Source organism: Pelobates fuscus, chromosome 4, assembly GCF_036172605.1.
Source record: "Pelobates fuscus isolate aPelFus1 chromosome 4, aPelFus1.pri, whole genome shotgun sequence".
NCBI lineage: Eukaryota > Metazoa > Chordata > Amphibia > Anura > Pelobatidae > Pelobates > Pelobates fuscus.
Window position 1 is genome coordinate 370,671,655 of NC_086320.1, and position 19,167 is coordinate 370,690,821.

At 42.0% G+C, this 19,167-nt stretch overlaps 1 protein-coding gene across 3 annotated transcripts in view; it reads right to left on the bottom strand.

Moving 5' to 3' along the window:
- Positions 1 to 19,167, bottom strand: part of LOC134609180 (sodium channel protein type 4 subunit alpha-like) — a 362,813-nt gene that overhangs the window by 117,993 nt on the left and 225,653 nt on the right. For all 3 annotated transcript variants that reach the window (XM_063452713.1, XM_063452712.1, XM_063452711.1), the window contains one exon: positions 9,414 to 9,896. In XM_063452713.1, the coding sequence (XP_063308783.1) occupies positions 9,414 to 9,896 (483 nt within the window). The remainder of the gene's footprint in view (positions 1 to 9,413; positions 9,897 to 19,167) is intronic.

Here is a 19,167-nt window from a genome sequence, read left to right on the forward strand (position 1 = left end):
TCATCTGCAAGGTTAAAGGGTGAAGGACAGAGCAGCTTTTAATGAGAAGAAGTGGTCTGGGTGTCTATAGTGTCTATTTAAGAAGGTTTGCTGACCTCTGACAAAAACTCTCTGTAAGAAGACAAACTTGAAAAAATCATACTGCAGATAGCTTACCTCCCAATATTTCAAATGGACAGAAAGGGACACTCAATTTTTTAGATGACTTTAAAAAAAATTTCAACTAAAATGTCATACACAGACTGATTTCAAAACACATTTATTGTAGTCTAAAGACACATTACTGGGAGTATTATTGCTGTGGAGCTCTGTTATACACTCAGACACATTACTGGGAGTATTATTGCTGTGGAGCTCTGTTATACACTCAGTCACATTACTGGGAGTATTATTGCTGTGGAGCTCTGTTATACACTCAGACACATTACTGGGAGTATTATTGCTGTGGAGCTCTGTTATACACTCAGACACATTACTGGGAGTATTATTGCTGTGGAGCTCTGTTATACACTCAGACACATTACTGGGAGTATTATTGCTGTGGAGCTCTGTTATACACTCAGACACATTACTGGGAGTATTATTGCTGTGGAGCTCTGGTATACACTCAGATACATTACTGGGAGTATTGTTGCTGTGGAGCTCTGTTATACACTCAGACACGTTACTGGGAGTATTATTACTGTGGAGCTCTGTTATACACTCAGACACATTACTGGGAGTATTATTGCTGTGGAGCTCTGTTATACACTCAGACACGTTACTGGGAGTATTATTACTGTGGAGCTCTGTTATACACTCAGACACATTACTGGGAGTATTATTGCTGTGGAGCTCTGTTATACACTCAGACACGTTACTGGGAGTATTATTACTGTGGAGCTCTGTTATACACTCAGACACATTACTGGGAGTATTATTGCTGTGGAGCTCTGTTATACACTCAGACACATTACTGGGAGTATTATTACTGTGGAGCTCTGTTATACACTCAGGCACATTACTGGGAGTATTATTGCTGTGGAGCTCTGTTATACACTCAGACACATTACTGGGAGTAATATTGCTGTGGAGCTCTGTTATACACTCAGACACATTACTGGGAGTATTATTGCTGTGGAGCTCTGTTATACACTCAGACACATTACTGGGAGTATTATTGCTGTGGAGCTCTGTTATACACTCAGACACATTACTGGGAGTATTATTGCTGTGGAGCTCTGGTATACACTCAGATACATTACTGGGAGTATTGTTGCTGTGGAGCTCTGTTATACACTCAGACACGTTACTGGGAGTATTATTACTGTGGAGCTCTGTTATACACTCAGACACATTACTGGGAGTATTATTGCTGTGGAGCTCTGTTATACACTCAGACACGTTACTGGGAGTATTATTACTGTGGAGCTCTGTTATACACTCAGACACATTACTGGGAGTATTATTGCTGTGGAGCTCTGTTATACACTCAGACACGTTACTGGGAGTATTATTACTGTGGAGCTCTGTTATACACTCAGACACATTACTGGGAGTATTATTGCTGTGGAGCTCTGTTATACACAGACACATTACTGGGAGTATTATTGCTGTGGAGCTCTGTTATACACAGACACATTACTGGGAGTATTATTGCTGTGGAGCTCTGTTATACACACACACATTACTGGGAGTATTATTGCTGTGGAGCTCTGTTATACACTCAGACACATTACTGGGAGTATTATTGCTGTGGAGCTCTGTTATACACTCAGACACGTTACTGGGAGTATTATTACTGTGGAGCTCTGTTATACACTCAGACACATTACTGGGAGTATTATTGCTGTGGAGCTCTGTTATACACTCAGACACGTTACTGGGAGTATTATTACTGTGGAGCTCTGTTATACACTCAGACACATTACTGGGAGTATTATTGCTGTGGAGCTCTGTTATACACTCAGACACATTACTGGGAGTATTATTGCTGTGGAGCTCTGTTATACACAGACACATTACTGGGAGTATTATTGCTGTGGAGCTCTGTTATACACAGACACATTACTGGGAGTATTATTGCTGTGGAGCTCTGTTATACACACACACATTACTGGGAGTATTATTGCTGTGGAGCTCTGTTATACACTCAGACACATTACTGGGAGTATTATTGCTGTGGAGCTCTGTTATACACTCAGACACATTACTGGGAGTATTATTGCTGTGGAGCTCTGTTATACACTCAGACACATTACTGGGAGTATTATTGCTGTGGAGCTCTGTTATACACTCAGACACGTTACTGGGAGTATTATTACTGTGGAGCTCTGTTATACACCCAGACACATTACTGGGAGTATTATTGCTGTGGAGCTCTGTTATACACTCAGACACGTTACTGGGAGTATTATTACTGTGGAGCTCTGTTATACACTCAGACACATTACTGGGAGTATTATTGCTGTGGAGCTCTGTTATACACTCAGACACATTACTGGGAGTATTATTGCTGTGGAGCTCTGTTATACACTCAGCACATTACTGGGAGTATTATTGCTGTGGAGCTCTGTTATACACAGACACATTACTGGGAGTATTATTGCTGTGGAGCTCTGTTATACACATACACATTACTGGGAGTATTATTGCTGTGGAGCTCTGTTATACACACACACATTACTGGGAGTATTATTGCTGTGGAGCTCTGTTATACACTCAGACACATTACTGGGAGTATTATTGCTGTGGAGCTCTGTTATACACTCAGACACATTACTGGGAGTATTATTGCTGTGGAGCTCTGTTATACACTCAGACACATTACTGGGAGTATTATTGCTGTGGAGCTCTGTTATACACTCAGACACGTTACTGGGAGTATTATTACTGTGGAGCTCTGTTATACACCCAGACACGTTACTGGGAGTATTATTGCTGTGGAGCTCTGTTATACATTCAGACACGTTACTGGGAGTATTATTACTGTGGAGCTCTGTTATACACTCAGGCACATTACTGGGAGTATTATTGCTGTGGAGCTCTGTTATACACTCAGACACATTACTGGGAGTATTATTGCTGTGGAGCTCTGTTATACACTCAGACACATTACTGGGAGTATTATTGCTGTGGAGCTCTGTTATACACAGACACATTACTGGGAGTATTATTGCTGTGGAGCTCTGTTATACACACACACATTACTGGGAGTATTATTGCTGTGGAGCTCTGTTATACACTCAGACACATTACTGGGAGTATTATTGCTGTGGAGCTCTGTTATACACTCAGACACATTACTGGGAGTATTATTGCTGTGGAGCTCTGTTATACACTCAGACACATTACTGGGAGTATTATTGCTGTGGAGCTCTGTTATACACTCAGACACGTTACTGGGAGTATTATTACTGTGGAGCTCTGTTATACACCCAGACACATTACTGGGAGTATTATTGCTGTGGAGCTCTGTTATACACTCAGACACGTTACTGGGAGTATTATTACTGTGGAGCTCTGTTATACACTCAGACACATTACTGGGAGTATTATTGCTGTGGAGCTCTGTTATACACTCAGACACATTACTGGGAGTATTATTACTGTGGAGCTCTGTTATACACTCAGGCACATTACTGGGAGTATTATTGCTGTGGAGCTCTGTTATACACAGACACATTACTGGGAGTATTATTGCTGTGGAGCTCTGTTATACACAGACACATTACTGGGAGTATTATTGCTGTGGAGCTCTGTTATACACACACACATTACTGGGAGTATTATTGCTGTGGAGCTCTGTTATACACTCAGACACATTACTGGGAGTATTATTGCTGTGGAGCTCTGTTATACACTCAGACACATTACTGGGAGTATTATTTCTGTGGAGCTCTGTTATACACTCAGACACATTACTGGGAGTATTATTGCTGTGGAGCTCTGTTATACACTCAGACACGTTACTGGGAGTATTATTACTGTGGAGCTCTGTTATACACCCAGACACGTTACTGGGAGTATTATTGCTGTGGAGCTCTGTTATACACTCAGACACGTTACTGGGAGTATTATTACTGTGGAGCTCTGTTATACACTCAGGCACATTACTGGGAGTATTATTGCTGTGGAGCTCTGTTATACACTCAGACACATTACTGGGAGTATTATTGCTGTGGAGCTCTGTTATACACTCAGACACATTACTGGGAGTATTATTGCTGTGGAGCTCTGTTATACACAGACACATTACTGGGAGTATTATTGCTGTGGAGCTCTGTTATACACACACACATTACTGGGAGTATTATTGCTGTGGAGCTCTGTTATACACTCAGACACATTACTGGGAGTATTATTGCTGTGGAGCTCTGTTATACACTCAGACACATTACTGGGAGTATTATTGCTGTGGAGCTCTGTTATACACTCAGACACATTACTGGGAGTATTATTGCTGTGGAGCTCTGTTATACACTCAGACACGTTACTGGGAGTATTATTACTGTGGAGCTCTGTTATACACCCAGACACATTACTGGGAGTATTATTGCTGTGGAGCTCTGTTATACACTCAGACACGTTACTGGGAGTATTATTACTGTGGAGCTCTGTTATACACTCAGACACATTACTGGGAGTATTATTGCTGTGGAGCTCTGTTATACACTCAGACACATTACTGGGAGTATTATTACTGTGGAGCTCTGTTATACACTCAGGCACATTACTGGGAGTATTATTGCTGTGGAGCTCTGTTATACACTCAGACACATTACTGGGAGTATTATTGCTGTGGAGCTCTGTTATACACAGACACATTACTGGGAGTATTATTGCTGTGGAGCTCTGTTATACACACACACATTACTGGGAGTATCATTGCTGTGGAGCTCTGTTATACACTCAGACACATTACTGGGAGTATTATTGCTGTGGAGCTCTGTTATACACTCAGACACATTACTGGAGTATTATTGTTGTGGAGCTCTGTTATACACTCAGACACATTACTGGGAGTATTATTGTTGTGGAGCTCTGTTATACACTCAGACACATTACTGGGAGTATTATTGCTGTGGAGCTCTGTTATACACTCAGACACATTACTGGGAGTATTATTGCTGGGGAGCTCAGTTATACACTCAGACACATTACTGGGAGTATTATTTCTGTGGAGCTCTGTTATACACTCAGACACATTACTGGGAGTATTATTGCTGTGGAGCTCTGTTATACACTCAGACACATTACTGGGAGTGTTATTGCTGTGGAGCTCTGTTATACACTCAGACACATTACTGGGAGTGTTATTGCTGTGGAGCTCTGTTATACACTCAGACACATTACTGGGAGTATTATTGCTGTGGAGCTCTGTTATACACTCAGACACATTACTGGGAGTGTTATTGCTGTGGAGCTCTGTTATACACTCAGACACATTACTGGGAGTATTATTGCTGTGGAGCTCTGTTATACACTCAGACACATTACTGGGAGTATTATTGCTGTGGAGCTCTGTTATACACTCAGACACATTACTGGGAGTATTATTGCTGTGGAGCTCTGTTATACACTCAGACACATTACTGGGAGTATTATTGCTGTGGAGCTCTGTTATACACTCAGACACGTTACTGGGAGTATTATTACTGTGGAGCTCTGTTATACACCCAGACACATTACTGGGAGTATTATTGCTGTGGAGCTCTGTTATACACTCAGACACGTTACTGGGAGTATTATTACTGTGGAGCTCTGTTATACACTCAGACACATTACTGGGAGTATTATTGCTGTGGAGCTCTGTTATACACTCAGACACATTACTGGGAGTATTATTACTGTGGAGCTCTGTTATACACTCAGGCACATTACTGGGAGTATTATTGCTGTGGAGCTCTGTTATACACTCAGACACATTACTGGGAGTATTATTGCTGTGGAGCTCTGTTATACACAGACACATTACTGGGAGTATTATTGCTGTGGAGCTCTGTTATACACACACACATTACTGGGAGTATCATTGCTGTGGAGCTCTGTTATACACTCAGACACATTACTGGGAGTATTATTGCTGTGGAGCTCTGTTATACACTCAGACACATTACTGGAGTATTATTGTTGTGGAGCTCTGTTATACACTCAGACACATTACTGGGAGTATTATTGCTGTGGAGCTCTGTTATACACTCAGACACATTACTGGGAGTATTATTGCTGGGGAGCTCAGTTATACACTCAGACACATTACTGGGAGTATTATTTCTGTGGAGCTCTGTTATACACTCAGACACATTACTGGGAGTATTATTGCTGTGGAGCTCTGTTATACACTCAGACACATTACTGGGAGTGTTATTGCTGTGGAGCTCTGTTATACACTCAGACACATTACTGGGAGTGTTATTGCTGTGGAGCTCTGTTATACACTCAGACACATTACTGGGAGTATTATTGCTGTGGAGCTCTGTTATACACTCAGACACATTACTGGGAGTGTTATTGCTGTGGAGCTCTGTTATACACTCAGACACATTACTGGGAGTATTATTGCTGTGGAGCTCTGTTATACACTCAGACACATTACTGGGAGTATTATTGCTGTGGAGCTCTGTTATACACTCAGACACATTACTGGGAGTATTATTGCTGTGGAGCTCTGTTATACACTCAGACACATTACTGGGAGTATTATTGCTGTGGAGCTCTGTTACACACTCAGACACACCAACAATATGTAGCTCCTAGAAAAAATGGACAACGGACAGTTGGGAGATATGAGAAATGATAATAATCATCTCTTAATTCTCAAGCAGAGTATACAACACAAGTTAGTGTGGGTATAAACAGCAGGGAAAACATTCTGTCAGACCTTGGAATTCCTATGGAATGCAAGAATATTTTGTAACATAACAGTCTGTATACAGATTATTTTATATATTTTTTTCGGGGTTAAATTAAATAAACACACAAATTTAAAAATGAAATGATAAAGCTGTTACAATGGCACTAATTAAGAAATCGAATCCCATTACTTGCATTCGTCCACCAACGCACACTGCTAGGCTTTCAGACTACAACTCAGAACACTTGCTGGCTCAGAGTGATGAAAGGGGTTACAGAGCACTGAAATAATATAGACTATGTTAGGCTCTGTCTCCTTGCCATCGCCATAATACAATTTAGGCATCCTGAGACGGAAAAGGGAAATCGAGAAACTGCCAATCTAGCAATGATAATAGTGAGAAACAAACACATTTCTAGTAGATTTTAATCTAGAACATAGCCAGCAGATTTCGATTTTCGAGCGATAAATATACCAGGTCATTTCAAACATGTGGCTTCAATAATTAAACTCCAATTTTTACAATTCTGCTGACGTCTTGAATAGAAATAAAGTTCTCAACTAATGCAGTAAAACCTCAATCTCAAATTCATTTGAAAGAGTGAAATATCTCCAGTTGCAAAGTGGGCACTGCACAAGGAAATTTGTTTCCAATGTATTACTGTACTCAATACACATCTGAGGGTTACGAACTGCAGGGCAAGTATAAATGAATGGCCTATTTGTGGGCAGCATACAACATATGACTATAAACATTGTAATGTCATAGAACATAGAGAGGAACATTTTGGGTTTCTAGGTTATATGTAAACAATCCAAAACTCAGACTGCCAAAACCTATAGACTGCTCATAAACTGATAAACTGCCCAATCCAAAACTCATAGACTGACAAAACCAAAACCTATAGACTGCCCAATCCAAAACTGATAGTCTGCCCAATCCAAAACCCATAGACTGCCCAATCCAAATCTCATAGACTGCCAAAACAAAACTCATGGACGGCCCAATCCAAAACTCATAGGCTGCAACAATCCAAAACCCATAGATTACCCAATCCAAACCTCAAAGACTGACCAATCCAAAACTCATAGACTTCCCAATCCAAAACGCATAGACTGCCAAAACAAAACTCATAGACTGCCCAATCCAAAACTCATAGGCTGCCCAATCCAAAACTCATAGACTGCCCAATCCAAACCTCAAAGACTGACCAATCCAAAACTCATAGACTGCCCAATCCAAAACTCATAGGCTGCCCAATCCAAAACTCATAGACTGCCAAAACAAAACTCATAGGCTGCCCAATCCAAAACTCATAGGCTGCCCAATCCAAAATGTATATACTGCCCAATCCAAAACTCATAGACTGCACAATCCAAAAACCCATAGACTGCCAAAACCAAAACCTACAGACTGCCCAATCCACTGCCAAAACCAAAACCCATATACTGCCCAATCCAAACCTCATAGACTATCTAATCCAAAACCTATAGTCTGCTCAATCCAAAACCCATAGACTGCCCAATCCAAAACCCATAGCCTGCCCAATCTAAAACCCATAGACTGTGTCTACACTGATAAATTACTCAGTCACTGTATACCATTTTTATTTTTTTTTCCTAGACAAGTATGTAGCAGCACTAATGATACATTAGAGGAGACATTTACCAAGGCAGCCTTGTTTGGTGATGTCACACTGAAGTTTTGTCTTGCTATGAGTCGATTGTGTAAGATCGTGGCCAGCCCTACACTCAGAACACCAATAATCCCACCTGTTGGTGGATGAAAAGTGACAGATGTGCACTAGAACGTAATTCTAACAGTGAAAAAACTGAACATTGGTCTGGACAGCCGACAAACACAACTCAGTTATCAAAACTGGAATGCCATTTGAATATTTATATCCAGTACTCAACAAAATTACAATGGTATACATCTTTAGAAGCAGCATCCTTGCAAATAATGCTAAATCTGCCATCCCTGATATTTTTTCAAGTGTCCCTCTTCTAAGCACACCTGATAAAAGTGTAGTGCAGGTACATGTTAGAAAATAGTGGAAGATGATTAAGGGTGATATCAGGGGGATTTTCTACCCATACAAATCCGCTTGCCACATGTTGGAAGGAAAACAATGAATTTCATCAAATCATAGATTCTACAAATTGGAAATACACATGGGACCAACTTAAATACAGCTTCTGATAATTGAAAAAAAACATAAAATTTTGCCTAAACACAATCTATATAAAATAAAAAAGCAGTGTTGCATTTGCCTAACCTTGTCAGTTCTATGCAATATGGAATCACTTCTAAATCCAATTTAAAGATCACCACTCAATTCTGGAGCAAACTTGTTACCTTTCAAACCATCACAAAGAAGACTTGTCCTCTGAATATATTGCAATTATCTACCATGCCTGTGCTCTCTAGATAAGGGAACTAAAACTCTGGCCTACCAGATGTTTTTTGCCATTTCTCATCTAATTGTACAAAAAAAATATAAAATCTCCTGCCAAGCATATACATTATTATGTTTTGCAACTTTTGCTTTTCTAAGATGTAACGGGTCTAACTTACATCTTTGCTGATTTCAACATCTGTGAAGATACTCTGTTCATCCTCCTCATGATATTCAACATCTGATTCGCCCAAAGCAATTGGAACGCAGACGGAAAGTCGAGGGTTCATCATGTAATCATCGCTTTCGCTTACCACGTATTTTTCCCCGTTTTTGGCAATCCCACCGTTTGTTCCATTCCCTTCTGGGTACTCATCTTTCTCCTTTACACTGTCCACCCTGCTAATGTGGTTATGCATATTGAAATTATTAATGTTCCTGTTCTTTCCAGAAAGGCTAGTAATAAATGTTTCCCCAGCTTTGTTCGGTTTGCTGAACAAGTTGCAAAATAAATCCAAGATGAAACGTTTGGCAAATGAAATCCCCTTTTGGATTCGAGCAATGGCAATCTGTAGGTTGTTCATCTCACCGTCTTCGTCAGGGGCAGACAAATTATCGGAGCTAAAAGAGCTGAGCAGCAACGCCAGGAAAAGGTTCAGCACCTGTAGGAAAAGACGTAAGAACAAGTCGTTTTATTTGACTTCAGTTACAAACAGTGATATGAGGTACGTATAATATTGCAGGATAAAAAAATCTCGAAAGTAAAATTGCAATATTCCTCCCATGTGTCCCGCTTTTAGGATTCAAACCCCACTGTTTTACCATATCGTCTTTTAGGAGTTTCATAATACTTTGTGCATTACTTTTAAACGTAGAGGTTTATTTGATAAAATGGGAATTGTAGAATAGATATGCTTTAAATTAGAATAACTGGGAAGAAATGGGTCAGGCCTATCAGAATATGAGACAGAGCCAATATTAATAAGAAGTCACTTGGAGAAATGGAAACCATAAGAGAGATTCATAAATTGGCACAACTGATGCATAATTGTGGGACAATCACCAAAGGAACCAAATGAATCCTCAGGTACATTCTGACTCTTACGGACTCTCCCATGTGTGCAACCTTGTATTACAAAGTTAATAAGTGTGACCAAATCCACAGTTACTTGCCTATGTATCTCTATGTCACACACGTATCTGGAAAACTCCATCATATGACCAAATAGTCATATCCCCACATTATTATTATAATGTTCAAAAGTCTGGATTTAGTGTTGATTTCAATGTCAATCAGCAGTGGCCAAGGCCAGTAAGGTATTGTCATGCATGAAAAAGGGCATTCATTCTCGGGACGATGATATCATTTTGCCTCTTTATAAATCACTGGTAAGACCACATATTGAATATGCTGTGCAATTTTGGGCACCTGTTCTAAAGAAGGATATTATGGCACTAGAAAAAGTGCAGAGGCGGGCTACAAAATTAAAAAAAGGAATGGAACAGATCAGCTATGAAGAACGGTTAACAAATTTAAACCTATTTAGTTTAGAAAAACGTTGCCTGAGAGGGGATATGATAACATTATACAAATATATTCGGGGCCAATACAAACCATTGTGTGGAAATCTATTCACAAACCGGACTTTACATAGGACACGAGGCCATGCGTTAAGACTGGAAGAAAGAAGATTTTGTCTAAGGCAAAGAAAAGGTTTTTTTACTATAAGAACAATCAGGATGTGGAATTCTCCGCCTGAAGAAGTGGTTTTATCAGAGTCCATACAGATGTTCAAACAGCTACTAGATGCATACTTGCAAAAACAGAATATTCAAGGATATAATCTTTCAATGTAGGGTAATAACTGCTTGATCCAAGGATAAATCTGACTGCCATTCTGGGGTCAAGAAGGATTTTTTTCCCTAGCTTGTTGCAAAATTGTGCTTCAATCTGTTTTTTTTTGCCTTCTTTTGGATCAACAGCAAAAAACAAATGTGAGGAAGGCTGAACTTGATGGACGCAAGTCTCTTTTCAGCTATGTAACTATGTAAATATGTATTTAGTGTTGGTTCATTTTTTGTGAAAGCTTGTTTGCAAAATCAGACTAATTTGCAAGCAGTTGTTGACTACTTAATTAATTCCTAAGTAGCAGTAGTAATTCCTAAGGACCACTATAGGCACCCAGACCACTTCAGCTCAATGAAGTGGTCTGGGTGCCAGGTCCCTCTAGTTTTAACCCTGCAGCTGAAAATGCAGCCTACACTGAGGGTTGATCCAGCCTCTTGTGGCTATCCATCTGACGGTCACTAGAGGCCTCTTCAGCGATTCTCACTGTGAAAATCACAGTGAGAAGATGCTGGACGTCGATAGGAAAGCATTGAGTGCATGCGCCGTGCATGCGCATTCGGATCTGACGTAGGCAGGGAGAGGAGAGTTCCCCAGTGCCGAGAGAGCCCGGCGCTGGAGAAAGGTAAGTTTTAACCCCTTCTGCCCAGCAGGAGGGGGGCCCTGAGAGTTGGTGGGACCTAATGACCCTAATGACCCTATAGTGCCAGGAAAACGAGTTTGTTTTCTTGGCACTATAGTGCTCCTTTAAACTCAAACAGTGTCTGGCCCAAGGTGCATTTACAGTGATCAGCCACAACATTAAAGCGGCACTGTCACTGACTGGGGAAATTCGAATTCGGGATACGATGGCCGGGGGGGGGAGGGGGGTAGGTAAGGGTGAGATTTACTTACCTGAGCATGTTCCTCATCGGCACAGATATCTTGTTCTGTACTCTCGCGTATGAAAAATACTACAGCATTGAGGTCTATGGAGGATGCCTTAATACCATGGGATTTTCCATAAACATAGCCAAGACCCTACAGCCGACATTGGTGACGGCTGTCGGGATTGAAACTTAGACTCTGCTCTGAGTCTAAGAAAGTCAGGTGGAGGAGAATACAGAGACAATGTAGTCCTTACGTTCAGTGAAATTCCAACGCAGTCAAAATTAATATTTGTATAAAGATTCTATCTTTATGAAATGCTCATTTTTTCAGGGTGGGTGACAGTACCCCTTTAAAACCACCTGCCTGTGCATTATCGTGTAGTATCGTGTTCCAGCACATCTCACAGATGATGAATCTGATTGAGATCTGGAGAGTTTGGGGTCCGAGGTAACTCCTTGAACTTTATGTCATGTTCCTCAAACCATTACTGAACAATGTTTGCAGTGCGGTAGGGTGCATTATCCTGCAGAAAAAGGCAGCTGCCATCAGGGAACACCATTGCCATGAAGGGGAAAGAAAAGGATAACAAATAAAGATAAGAAATATAACAGCAGGCAAGTAGCAAAGAGTGGAGTGTAATTATTAAGATACAAGGAGCATAAGGAAAGGAAAACTGAAAATATTACATTTTTAAAAAGACAGTTCCGCAATAATCCTTTATTTTGATCAAATTAACTTAGATCGTATCAAAACGCTGGTAATTTGATGTAGATGGTGGGATAAACACTTTGAGGTGATAACATATAACCAGAACCAAGTTCTTCATCATATTTGGGTGTTATTGTGAAGCTTTGACAGATCAATAGCTACATTTAAATTCACTGATGTGTTTATATATTTGGGTAACAACCTAATGACCATGTATCTGGTCACTAACGACTGACTTATCGGACTCCTATGATAGCAACTGCAAGATGGAAACATATTTTCTTTAACAAAAAAAACATATTGATTGGACATGAACAAACAGTATGCGAAACGGATAAAAATGAAATAACCGAAGGAAAATTTTTGTGTACACTTCCAATTCTTTTGACATTGCTAATAAAACTTTCACACAAAATAACTCTTTCGGTCTGCTCAGCACACAGTTAAAAAATTGATCACTTCATAGTTTAAGACTTGTACAAATGTCGACAGACCTACCAACATTGACAAGTACTACATTCGCTCTTTCAAAATGAACAATACTAGCAAAATACAAAGTATAATTGTAGGTACTAAAGATAACCTTTACTGCACAGCATAGCTGTAAAAAAAAAAATCCAATTGTGAGAAGATTGAATGTTACAGAATCCATTTTTTTAATTGCAATAGCATGTTTTTCCGAATAAAAAGCTGCAAAATACTTTTACCTATCCACAAGCTGTGATATGTGGCCAGGTAAACGGCGTGAATTCTATTCAAAAACATGAAGAACAAAGCCATCAGAAATAGATTGGCCAGAAATAGTACTGTAAGCAAAATATTTAATGCTACATATGTTCGAATTCTTTGCTCGGAATCAAGTAAGAAGTCTAAGAACATATTTTTGCGGTACCACTCTGAGTGAGTGGGAGTGAGCATTCAGACTGAAGAAATGGTAATAAGCGAACAGTTTCAAAATGGAGGACACATGCTGGCTTCTTTGATCCATAATGCATTCTACCCCATGAAGCCTTAATCTGCGGTATTGTGCAATAAATTGCTAGGGTGCCGCATGGGGCTCCTGACCAAACTGAAAGCACAACTATATTTTTTCAGCTTGATATTTATGGATTGAGTAGAAAATTTACATTGTAATTTTTTATTTTATTTTTTTCACACACACACACACAAAAAAAAAAAAAAGCAAATAAAAAATGAATTAGGTGAAAGGTTGGAGGAAGAGGCGTGGAATTAAAATCTCTTACAGTGAAATGTGATGAATAGGTTCATGTATGCTTTTTTTGATTTATCCAGAAAGAATATTTTTTTTCCACAGCTGTAATTTCCAACATAAATGAAAGGCAATGTGTTACTGTGTACAATAGGCACGTGTTTCTGTATAATTGTATGTATGCACGTGGCAAATATCTTACTGCATTTCAAAAGATATAAAAAAAAATAATGTGGTCTTATATTTCTCTCAAATATAGTGAAACAATTAAAGGGACACTATAGCCACCTAGACGAGTTCATCTCAGTGCCATGTTCCCTCCGTTCAACAGTAATGGCAATGTTTTCATTGCAAGTGCCGCTAATACCTGTGCCTCAGACAGCCATTAGAGGAGCGTCAGAGGAGAACAAAACACGACTATTCCTATTACAGTGCCCCAGGGGAACACATGCGCGTTGCTATGATCCAGCGAAAGGAGGTGTGATGGAGCAGAATTAAAATGATATATATTTTTTTAATGCCATATAAGTAGTTGAGGGAGGCAGGAGGGAACGCTGTTGGGAGGGAGGGGAAAGCATTCTTCACCTTTTAGGCGCCCTGACAACAGATGTAATATATGCAAAGAATTGAAAAAGCTAAAGGGTATTCAGCACTAAGCAATAACTGGAACAGTCCAAATGGCAGCTAAATCAACGGAGCCGGGGTTTCTCGTCCCGTCCGCAAACAGATGAAAGTACAAGGAGTGGTGCAGTGCCTAAAGTGTCCTTAAAAAAATATATATAAAAGCAGGGAAATAAAGAAAAAATGGGAAAATATATAGTGTAGTATGTCACTGTCCAAATAAATAGAATAAAACCAAAGAAATACACTCACAATTTCCTGGAGCTAAAATTGTAGCTCCAACTTGAACGCCTGGGCGAAACAATCCCCGCCAAGAACCAAACTATATCCATAGGTGGGGGTTGTTCCATCCAGGTGTTCAAGTTGGAGCTACAATTTTAGCTCCAGGAAATTGTGAGTGTATTTCTTTTGTTTTATTCTATTTATTTGGCACCATTTTTAAAATATATTATCAAAGTGGATACTTCCAAGTCGCTGAGTGTCAGAGCATAATATTACAGTTGCTTAGGTTGGCTAGGCCTACATGTCTAGATAGGAAAGAGTTTGTAACTCACAGGCAGGGCCAGCCTCTCAGAAGGAGAGTTTAAGGGGTTTAAGAAATCAGTCAGGCTAGACTGTCAGATAAAACATGGTAGCATTGATGCTACTGGGTACTAGGCATTGTACAAAAAGGATTAGGGGAGAAACTAGAAAACAGAAATCAGAAACAGAGGAGAAAAACATAGGAACCCTGCTCTACGGGATGGTCATTGTTGTACAGGTTGAGCCATAAGAGGTTCATCTGATACCCTGGCCATATGCAGTCCACCTCTGGATCTGACCACCATGACCCATGCCTGTGATCTATACAGGGCCGGATTAAGAGCCCAGTGGGCCTGGTGCTGATAATTATGATGGGCCTAATTACAAAATCTTATTGACCAAAAACACTAAAACAGTCCTACCTCCTAAGCGTCATGTATCTGATGGAGATGATGCTGTAGGGAAACTCATACCCTTTGCTAATCTCATGCTTTCATCTTTCAAGTAAACCCATACCCCCTAACAGCAGTGTCCAGTAAAGCAGGAAGTCTATGGATGCGGTAAAAGGGTGGGCTACTGACACAAATCACATAACCAGAACGTCCGAAAGGGCGAACATACACAAAAAGGGGGAATGTCTGTGTCCCTATGTCTCCCAGTCCCTTAGTGTTTGTGTCCTCATGTCTCCCAGTGTCCCCATGTCACTAGGGGACATTGAGAGACATTGGGACACTGGGAGACATGGGGACACAGATACTAGGGAACACTGGGAGACCTGGGAAATCTGAGACTCTTGGGGACACTGGGTGACAGACACGAGGGGACACAGGGAGACATGGGGCACTGAGATACTGTGATATATAGGGGACACTGGAGACTTGATAAAAACCTGGGTACAGGTCAAAATGTTGCGGTGTCCAATAAACCTGCTTAAAGCTATCACAGTGAGTGCCTGAGATTTTTTTATTTTATACTAGGGGACACGGAGACACTACGGGCACAGAGACACTACGGGCACAGAGACACTACGGGCACAGAGACACTATGGGCACAGAGAGACATGGGGCACTGAGACACTGATACATAGGGGACACTGATACATAGGGGACATTGGAGACTTGATAAAGACCTGGGTACAGGTCGAAACGTTGCGGTGTCCAATAAACCTGCCGAAATCTATCACAGTGAGTGCATGAGATTTTTTCTTTTATACTAGGGGACACTGAGACACTAGGAGACATGGGGACACAGAGACATTGGGAGACTAGGGGACTTTGGGAGTCTAGGGAACACTGAGACACTAGGGACACTGGCACACTACAGACACTGAGAGACACCAGGGACACATGGCGATACTGAGATACTAGGGACACTGGCTGGGAGACATGGGGACACTGCCATGTCTCCTATGTCTCAAAGTCGCCCAGTGTCCCCATGTCTCCCTGTGTCTCCGTGCCTCTCAGTGTCCCCATGTCGCCCAGTGTCCCCTAGTGTTTGTATCCCCATGTCTCCCAGTGTCCCTTAGAGTCTGTGTCCTCATGTCTCCTAGTGTCCTGATGTCACTAGGACACTAGGGGACACTTAGAGACATAGGGACACTGGGAGACATGGGGACACTGAGACACTAGGGACAGTGGCTGGGAGACATGGGGACACAGACTAAGGGCCACTGGGAGACATGGGGCCACTATGTCCCTAGTGTCTCAGGGTCATGGGCGTCCGAATGGGGGGGGTAAAGGGGAGGTACTTGGCCCCCCCGGATTTTTCAGCTTGTGCTGCTATTTTTCGTTTTAGTGTGAGAATACAGTGCAATACCAGCGCTGGCCAGTAGGTGGCGATGTGAATGGAGAAAGGCAGGAAGCTACAGAAAGGGGCAGCAAGAAGCAGGAAGGGGTCGAAAGGTTTTCAAGGAGCAGGAGGGTAAAGTAGAAGGAGCAGCAAGGAGCAGGAGGGGTCAGCAAGGAGTAGAAAGGGTCTGCAAGAGGCAGGAGGGGTCAGCAAGGAATAGGAAGGGGCAGCAGGAAGGGGTAGGGACGGTCTGCAAGGAGTAGGAAGGGTCTGCAAGGAGCAAGAGGGGTCAGCAAGGAGTAGGAAGAGGCAGCAAGGAGTAGGAAGAGGCAACAAGGAGTAGGAAGAGGCAGCAAGGAGTAGGAAGAGGCAGCAAGGAGTAGGAAGAGGCAGCAAGGAGTAGGAAGGGGCAGCAAGGAGTAGGAAGAGGCAGCAAGGAGCAGGAGGGGTCAGCAAGGAGCAGGAGGAGTCAGCAAGGAGTAGAAAGGGTCTGCAAGGAGCAGGAAGGGTCTGCAAGGAGCAGGAAGGGTCTGCAAGGAGCAGGAAGGGGCAGCATGGAGTAGGAAGGGGCAGCATGGAGTAGGAAGAGGCAGCAAGGAGCAGGAAGGGGCAGCAAGGAGCAGGAAGGGGCAGGAAGAATCAGAAGGAACAGAAAGGATCAGCAAGGGGCTGCAAGAAGCTGGAAGGGGCCGAAAGAAGCAGGAAGGGTCTGCAAGAAGCAGGAAGGGCCATCAAGGAGCAGAAAGGGATCAGAAAGAGAGCAGAAGGGAGCAAAATAAGCAGAAAGTAGCAGAAAGGTAAAGGAGCAGAAGGAGCCTTAGAAGGCAAAGAAGACTGTGTCAAATGAAGGAGAAGAAAATGAGATTGGAGCACTTCATTCTGGACACCACATCATAAGGCATTGGTACCTGGGCCTGGCAGGGAAACTTTGGACCTTCTCATCTCCCCAGGTAAAAACAAACAATATCAGTGTTAATGTGTTCACTTTTATTTACGGAGTGTCAGGAAACACAGAGGGTCGCTGGGTAGGGGTGCCGCTGATTGGCTAGATGGGTCAGCTAGCACTCTAAGCCAATCAGTAGCTCCCCATTCATAAAAACGTAAAACATTTTTATGAATCAGGAACTAGCGATTGGCTTAGAGTGTCAGCTGACCACTCTAGCCAATCAGCTGCACCCATGCCCAATGTCAATCTGCACTTCCTGACACTCTGTTTCAGAAGTCGAATACCACTGAGCGACCTGGAGATCTGGAGCTGAAGGAAGCCTTTGGGGGTAAACCATTTGAGAGCGGTTTCACCCCTTCAAAGAAAGAGCACCCAGGGGCCTCCTTGCACCACAGCATTTTCATTTAGATAAAGTTGTTATGGTGACCAGAATGTTCCTGTAATTTGATGAAAGGAACACTATAGTGTAAGGAATACAAACATATATTCCTGACACCATAGTTGTGAAAACGCTATTCATCCTTGCTTTATGTGAAAATGACTATGCTCCTTCCCTTTCATGACACTGTCAAAAAGGGGCCAAGCATGGGTGTCATTACAATTATGTCCCCCCTCCCCCCGGAAAAATTCCTGCGGACGTCCATGCTCAGGGTCCCCATGTTCCCCAGTGTCCCAATGTCTCAGCGTCCCCATGTCTCGGAGCTGCTGTCTGGACTCTCTGTGCAGAACTGCTCCCCGCGGATCAGTGAGTAGAGAGAGGCAGGTAGGGAGATGCCGTAACTTCTTATCACTGCCTCTCTCCACACAAACAGCGACCCCTACTGGTCGGCGCTGGTATTGCAGAATAATCTATGTTTATACTGAGACAGACATTTGTATTGCCGGTATTACTGCAATACCGGCACCGGCTAGGCAGCCTCAAATACCTGAGAAATACTTCTGAGAAATACCTGGCAACCCAAAGAAATACATGAGAAATACCTGGCAACCCTAAGAGTAGTGTGTAAAAAAAAAAAATTTAAAAAAAAAATTTTTTTTTTTTTTGTTTTTTTTTTTTTAAAACCAATGGGCCTATTCCATGGGCCTGGGCCTGGAGCTGCAGCTCCATCAGCCCCTATGTTAATCCGGCCCTGGATCTATACCAGATCCGCCGTTCCTGGGTACATCATCTGTGGGAGCCCGAGTTTGATGGGGAGCTAGCGTCACATATCTGTGTACCCTCCGTCTCTTCCTGGCGGTAAGAAGGATGAAGAGCACTCCATTTAGTTAGTCAGCTTGTTGGATGTACCTCCAGTTGAGCCCTCTGTGCACTGCAGGCTCGGTGGTTCGCTGTCTCAGCTTTTTCCACTGTCTCCGGTTGAGCCGGTGAAGCATGGGAGGGAAGGAGGTGGGAGATGCACCTCCAAAACTCCAGGCACATTT